Source organism: Sylvia atricapilla, chromosome Z (genome assembly GCF_009819655.1).
Source record: "Sylvia atricapilla isolate bSylAtr1 chromosome Z, bSylAtr1.pri, whole genome shotgun sequence".
In the NCBI taxonomy this organism is placed as follows: Eukaryota; Metazoa; Chordata; class Aves; order Passeriformes; family Sylviidae; genus Sylvia; species Sylvia atricapilla.
In genome coordinates, this window is record NC_089174.1 from 42,387,546 (window position 1) to 42,394,889 (window position 7,344).

Consider the following 7,344-nt stretch of genomic DNA (forward strand, 5'->3'; position numbering starts at 1 on the left):
CCTGTTTGTTTAATTTACATTAGCTACTGTTGTTCATATCCACCATTGTTCGCATACATGTTGAGCTCCTGGCTTTCAAGGCCAGCAGAAAGCATTATGTTACTTAGGTGGTCTCTCATGTGTCCCTGCAGAATTTCTTCCAGACTGATTTGTGCCTTTCTTTTCATTCCTAGAAAAATCGCTACGAGATTTATGTTGGCCTACTGAAAGAAGGGGTGAAAGAGCTGCTGAGTGGAGGAGAGAATGATGAGCCAGGACTGAAGAAATCCCACTCAAGTCCTTCTTTAAATCAGGAGTCTCCAGTTAGTGCCAAGGTGAAACGCAATGTCTCTGAGAGGAAGGACTACAGACCAGAAACACCCAGCATTAAGCAGAAGGTCACTTAGGGTGGAAATGACACCTAGGGGAACAGCCATGCAGCAAAGTATTGGTGGTCAAAATTTTTTCATTTAATAACCTGTCATTCACAAAAAATAAGTGCATCTGCCTGAATGGGGTGTTAGTGACATTTTCTATTGTATATTTTGCTGTTTCTGTGCAGATTGTGGGAGATGTCTTTGCTCCTGCTTTGCTTTGCTTTGTTAATTTATCGTTTAGCAATTGAAGCATTGGGACTTTTTTTGTGTTGTTCTGTTTCTAAAGGAGCTGGGGAAGGCATAGAGTGCTGTGACATTTATTCTATCTCCTCCCCATTTATCTCCTCCCATCGGCATGTGGCTTTCATCTCTCAAGTCACTTGTCACTTTATTTATGTGGTGGGTGGGAAAAATAACTGGACAAGTGCTGCAGTGCTGTGAATGTGAGCTGTAGCTGTGAGAAAAGCTGTGCAAACATGCAGCTGCAGAAGGCTGGCTAGAGGTTGGGTGCTGAGAACGCTAGTTTCCTGACAATATGGAGCATGCTGGTACTGGTACTTAGCAGCAGGTGGTACAGTAGATAGTCACTGTTGCTTATTGTTACTGCATTGACCCTGGACGTTCAAGTACAAAGGAATGAAACCTGGAAACCTCTGGCAGTGCTGGGATGAGGGCACTGGAGTAATTAGTTTGCCTCCTTCCAAGCAGAGAGCCTTCTCCTGAGTTTGCAGGCTGGAAGGCATCCAAACCCATTCTGTCTCTGCAGTCAGGAAGATTAGGGATTACCCAGTTGGAATGACTATCCTGGGCTTCACATTAATTTGCAGAGAAGGCTGCTGTAGATGTCAGCCATTAGCATTTTATATTAATTATATATTAAAGACAAAGGGCCTCTGTGTAGTTTTTAACTATACGCTCTCATTTAGCTACTATATAGAGCCTTATGATATATTGTGTCCTGTTGCTTCCCCTTCCAGGGGTTTCCTTGTTGGTGTGTATAGGGAGCTGCTTTCAATTACTCTCATAGTGACAAAGCACTTTGCCTTTTTTCTTCAGAAAGGGATTCTCCTCAGTTCTACCTTTTCTTTCTTTAGCTCACATACAGGTGGAAGAGGCTGTTGCCTCCTCACAGTTCCTGCATACCCTGTGCTAGGCTTTCCAAGGGGAGCACAGGACTGGGAGAGACCACCATGGGTAGATCTTTTCATACCTTAAAGACCTGTTTATGCCATAGACCCTTGTGGTGGCCAGCAGTTTTCAGGCACAGAGAGCAGAAAGATGACATAGAAATAATTTTCCTGCTTCCCAGCCCCTTTTGTCTGGGCAGTGTCATGGCTGTGCAGAGAGTTCTGGCTCTCCTGTTGCCTGGATTTTAATCCCAGTTTTTATACTGGCCCCACAGGGTGAGCTTGCACAGGTCTCTCCCTTTCAGGTGTCTCTTGTGTTGCCCTTTCCCTATATGCAGTAGCACAACCTTGGGAGATAATGTCAAAGGCCAGTTGAAAATTGTTCCTTGCTGTTCATTCTGTTGTGCCTGGCACAGGACAGCCTTCTTGATGAATGCAGTTATTAATGCATATAGAAACATCAAGATCAGTGCAAGGACTGTTAAGAAATTCACTAGTGTTTTCAGCCAAGTAGTCAAAGGGCCTCACATCCAACAAATTGCTACCTGAGTGGATGTGTGTTCTGTCAGGCTTTCCAAGGGTCCAAGTCAATTAATCTAGTTTATTGAGCTGCCAGTCCAGTGGGCAGAACTAGAAGTGATCAAAGAGAAAAGGCTCTTAACAAGCACTGCATGAGTTGCCTACCCTACCGAATACCACCATGCAACAGCTTTCCTGGTGTTGTGCTGACTGTTGGCTGTGGCAGTGACGTTGCACTCTCAGATGGGAGGTTTTGGAGCAAATTGATCCTTGCAGCTGCAGCCTGGCAGCAAAACCAGATGAGACTGTTCACACGAGTGATGTTGGGATGCGCATCCATTTGGCATCTGCCACTGAGAGTAGCCACTCTGTGCAAAAAGTCTGGGGGGTGGCTCCTAACCTTGGCAACATTGCTAAAAGCTGCAGAGTCCTGAGTAGAAATTGGCAGTGCTTCGGCTTTAGAAGTTGTGCATTCTACTAAGGTGGAACTAGCATTTAGTTCTGTTCTTGAAAAAGTGAAATGTCTTCTGCTACTGAGGCAAAAGGGGTGTGGTGGAGCTTATTGCGTGGGGAAACTCAGTGTAGAGAGATGCATGATAGTGCTCATTGGGAAAGATTGTTTGGAGTAATTGAGAGTGGTAGATCAACAGCTCGTGGAGAGGTAACAAAGATCCCTGTTTGTCATGTTTTGGAGGTTGAAAACGAACAAGCAGAACAGAGAGAAGAAATTCAGTTGGGGAATGCTGAATGCACATTTATGGAAGAAAACTTGATCTCTCTGTTATGATTAAGGAGTGATATTCCCCAATTTAGTGTTCTCACTGAGACTCTCTAAACTGCACAGTCCTTGCTCACTGCCTCCTTCCCCTCCCCATCCTTGTGTTGGGCTGGAGAGGAGAATTGGAGGCATAAAAGGCCAAGATCACAGGTTGAGCTAACAATAAATTACTGGAAATGGCAATGAGATAAGAAAATGAATGGTAAACAACAACAGGATTAATAACAGGGTGTTCAAGAATGCTCACCACGCAGACCCCAACAATACCCAACCACTCACTTTCCAATGCTCTGACCCAGAAGGGACATCTTCCCCTGTTGCTGGAAAATAACATGAGGTGGTATAGCATAACCTTCAAGTACAGGCCACGCCCCTGCCTGGCTACTGCAAAAATCGACCCTGTCCTGGCCAGAACCAGTTCATCATTTTATATAATAATAGGATACTTGCAACCCAAAAAAGGTGCAGATCTCTAAATGGCCCTACTTGGCTGTCAGGGTTTGGTTGACTAGATCTCTTTGAAAGCAGGCTAGAACATGCTTGGCAAACCTCTTGTGTTTATGGGGTGCACTGCTTCATAAGGCAAAGAGGTGACATTTAACTTTTTTCTTCCCTGGCTTTTAACCTATTTTGGTTGCCGAAAATTTCAGTTAAATTGCTGAGCTCAAGAAGAAATTACTCCTGTTAAATGCATTTTCTAGCTTTGACACAGAAACTGGGTAATTCCTCTTCAAAGTCATTGCAGAAAAGATGATTTGAACCAATAGGAAAAATCAAAAAGTGAACTGCAAAAAAGATGTTTTTTTCATTATTTATTACATATTTCCATGTATACTTTTAAATGGATTAGGGTATTTTTTTAGGTTTCATCTGGGCATATCGAATGCAGTTTTTCACTGCATTTTTTAGTCATTAAATGTTTGTTGAGCTTAGGCAGTCTTGCTAAGACTGCTGAGGCATACACATTAGTTTACCCAGAATTTATAGTTTCTGCTCCAGTTTTAATTAATGCTATTTTCCTCTGATACTTTACAATTTATAAGCATCCCAGGCACCCATGTAGAAACATGCTTTGGAGCCCAAGAAAAAAATATAATCCCGTTGTGAAAGTATAAGACTCCTGTGATGCTTTGGGAATAGGTTCATCTATCAATCAGTACTATAATTTGTTGCTTTCCCTCCTGATATAACAGGTGGGGCAGGTTCTCAGGCAGTCTAAGTGGTGCTTCTCCTTGAGTAGCACCATTGAGAATCTGACCAGGTAGCTTTGAATCTGACCCTGCACGCTGCCTTTCTTTGCTGAAATGTTTGCCTTTAGGGGAGATCAGTGCTTGACTGCAGTGAGTCAGGTGTTCTGGTTGCAGTAGGTAAGGATATTCTGCTGGTTTCTAGCCCTCCTCTGGGACTTGAGCCGCAAATCACTGGAGCAGCCTGCAGTTTTCTGGGTGTGCTCTGTGCAAGCAGGAATTACTGGCTGGCCACCATGAGCATCTGTGCATGCAGAAGAGCCTTTGCATTGGTCATGCAGGGGGGTGGCATCCTTCCTTGTCACCCTCCCTGTTCCACTATGCTCCACTGTGCTCAGGTGAAGCCTCTGCCTGCATGTAGAGAGCAGGGTTGCAGGCTGGGACCAACACCTCCTTGCTTCCCCTTTCTTAAGGTGCAGACAGTGGTTCTGGAGGGACCCACCCTGAAATGTTGCTGGCTTACTCATCCTTCAGGGGCTGAACCATTTGCTATCCCCAGCTAAGGAAGGAGACACAGGAAAGGGCCCCACTAGTCTGCACCTGACTGCAGAGAGCTGATGGAGAAGGGAAAAATTACCTTCCCCTCCCCCCACTCAGCAACCAAAGCGGGTGAGATACTCTCCTGAAGCCAAAACCACACTCTCCTCTATGAGTCAGCTGGAAGCAGGGTACTGGTTGAGATGGTTTTTGTTCATCAGCGGCTGTGAAAGAGCCTCCCTGGACTGGCTGTGTATTTGTCTGCATCTTGCAGATAAATTACGCATGAACCAGTGAACATGACTACAGCTTCTAAATCCAGTATTTATGTTGTGTCTTTGGTTGATGTAGAGAGATAAGTCAGCCAGCAGAGTGATTAATGCAGCAGGGTTGTGAGGGAATGCTGTTCAGCTGTGTTGCAGACTCAGAGTTTTTAATCTGTAACCAGTCACTTGTAAATGGTTACCAGAAACTTTCTAATGATTAGTCACAGCTCGTCCACTAAAATACATTTCCTCTGATCCTGCCTGCTCCCAGGTTGCAGTCTGTCTCTGTTAAGGGGCTCTCCTGGAGAGCGGTGCTGTCTGCACAGCCTTCTTTGAGGAGGAGTTTGGCCTAGCAGACCTCCAGGGACTGGAATTGTTCAGTGACTTTTCACAGCTCTAATGCCTTTGGATAATAATGCTGGTTGCTCTTATGGCTTGAAAAAGCCAAAAGTTTTGCCTTTCTCCAGTGGGGAAATGAAGTTCTGGCTTGACTGGAGCAGGCCATTTAGTGAAGATGTGGTTATGGCAGTGGCAGAAGTCAAAAATAACAGGGGTTGTCATCAGGCTTCTTGGAAAAATAGGAAAGGCTTTTCTCTGCAGATGGCATACTGCTTACTGTGTCTGCATTCTCCGTTTTTAAGTAAGTTTTGGTCTTATTGCAGTTAGTCTGACAGCTCCTCCTCCTTTTCTGACAAGCTGCTCTTGTCTGTCATCTTAGCACCTCAGCTGCTTCTGTATAACAGGTCTGTTTCCTTCCATGCTTGCAGAAATCCAGAAAATTTGACTCTTCTATCTTGCATTGAGAAAACTGGCTCTGAAGCAGTGCTGCGTTGAATGGATAACCCTGTGAAAAGCGTTTTCACTCTGCTTGTCAATAGCTTGTGTTTCCAGCCACAGTTATAGCTGGGAGGTGGGAGAACGACTTTTAGACTGCCATGATCATGCTGCAGGGATGCAAAGTCCCCCCTTCTGCACTTAGGCCAGACATTTGCAATGTTCCTACTCTTCTAGTATCCAGGTTGTTGGAAACACTGGCTACTTCTGCAAGGTCAGAGGCAGTGTACACATCTTATGTCAAGCAAACCTACAGCTTGCTGCTTGTTTAAATTTTCTGCAGTATTGCTCTCCCCAGGCTCTGGGACATCACATCTACTCTGAGGGGGCAGTTAAGAAGTCCACATTTCTTGTCAGAGCACAATCATTGCTCTCCAGCATGTGTTCTCAGCATCTGGTATCTAGGCTGCCTAGAGGGATGACCATAGAAGCTGTCTCAGAAAGAGCTAGTTTGCAGCTTGTGCTTTTTAAAGGATATTTTTAATGCTTATAGAAACAGTATGTCTGGCTTCTCCTGTCCTCTCTAACAGAGTTTTCCCAGCAGCAAAGGTGTAGCATAGTGAGCTGCTTCACCTGGAGCTTCACTGTGGAGGACATGAGCTCCAGGAAGAAGAGGCTTTGTGAGCATTCAGAGGAGTGATACTACCTGAAATGAGTACCAGTGCACAGGACAGTGATGCTGTAGGAGGAAGCCACCCTCCATGGCTGGTCATCTCCTGGAGACTGTGAGCTCTAGCATAGCCCTCAGTGCTGGGGTTAATGAGAAGCACTGGCTTCCTTTTCCCTCTAGTCCGTGCTGCTTGAGGGGGCTGTCTTTACTGTGCTTTTCTTTTTTTTGACAGCAGCACCCTTATCCAGGGGTACCATAGTCCCTTTGTGAGGAGACTGGTTTACATGAGAGCAAGGAGGACAGGTCCTTGAAAATAGTCTGTATGCCACCTGGGAGTATCTGCTCTGCTGATGGCAACATACAGTTGAACATTGAAAGGAGGCAGCCCAGATTGCCTGAGAGAATGTTTTGTTATGTTTTGTTAGCTGCTTTAAGGTTGTGTTTTAGTTATTTATTAGAGCCCTTCCCTTACCAAATGCAAGCAAAGACTTTCCCAAAGTTGGACCATTGACCTGACTTTCCCGTTGAGGTCAGAAGGAGCAAATTTAGGCTAGTCCAAAGTGTTCTCTCTTCCTTGCCTTTGAACACTTAATTATTCAATAAAAATTATAGATGTTTAATCAATGAGGGACCTCCCATGGCATCTGCTTTTAAATCTGGGCCAGGAGCCAGCTGGAGTAAAGGCCAGAGGTTTATTTGGACCAGTAAAGGTACATCACTTAGCAATGCAAGCATTGAAAGTGCAACAAACAACAAGGGCACGATTTTTCTCTGACATAAACCACTGCAATTAGTAGCCACTCTAGCAGTGGCCCTATCTGTAACTCGCCTGAATGAGACTGGCACAAGAAGATACTTTTTGTCTAAACACGCAAGGTTTCAGCTTGGGCCAATTGAATATCAAGGTGTAGTGACAAAACAGCTAGCTAAGCTGCCATAGAGGCTTTTTTGACACAAAATCCTCCAACTCCCCTTAGCCTCTTGCTGGGAAGAGGGAGATAAATGCTATTGAGTCTGTGTCACAGGGCAAACTCTACCGGTAATATAAGTCTTAACTCACACACTTATGAAAATCTCATGCTCAGAGCTGTCAGATTCTGAAAGACTGTAGGATGAGAACAGGGGTGGGT

The 7,344-nt window shown here is 44.8% G+C and overlaps 1 protein-coding gene across 2 annotated transcripts in view; it reads left to right on the forward strand.

The window, feature by feature from the left end:
• Positions 1 to 3,232, forward strand: part of PSD3 (pleckstrin and Sec7 domain containing 3) — a 103,619-nt gene extending 100,387 nt beyond the window's left edge. For both annotated transcript variants that reach the window (XM_066339219.1, XM_066339220.1), the window contains one exon: positions 174 to 3,232. In XM_066339219.1, the coding sequence (XP_066195316.1) occupies positions 174 to 386 (213 nt within the window). In that variant the 3' untranslated portion in view covers positions 387 to 3,232. The remainder of the gene's footprint in view (positions 1 to 173) is intronic.
• The last annotated feature ends 4,112 nt before the right edge of the window (positions 3,233 to 7,344 follow it).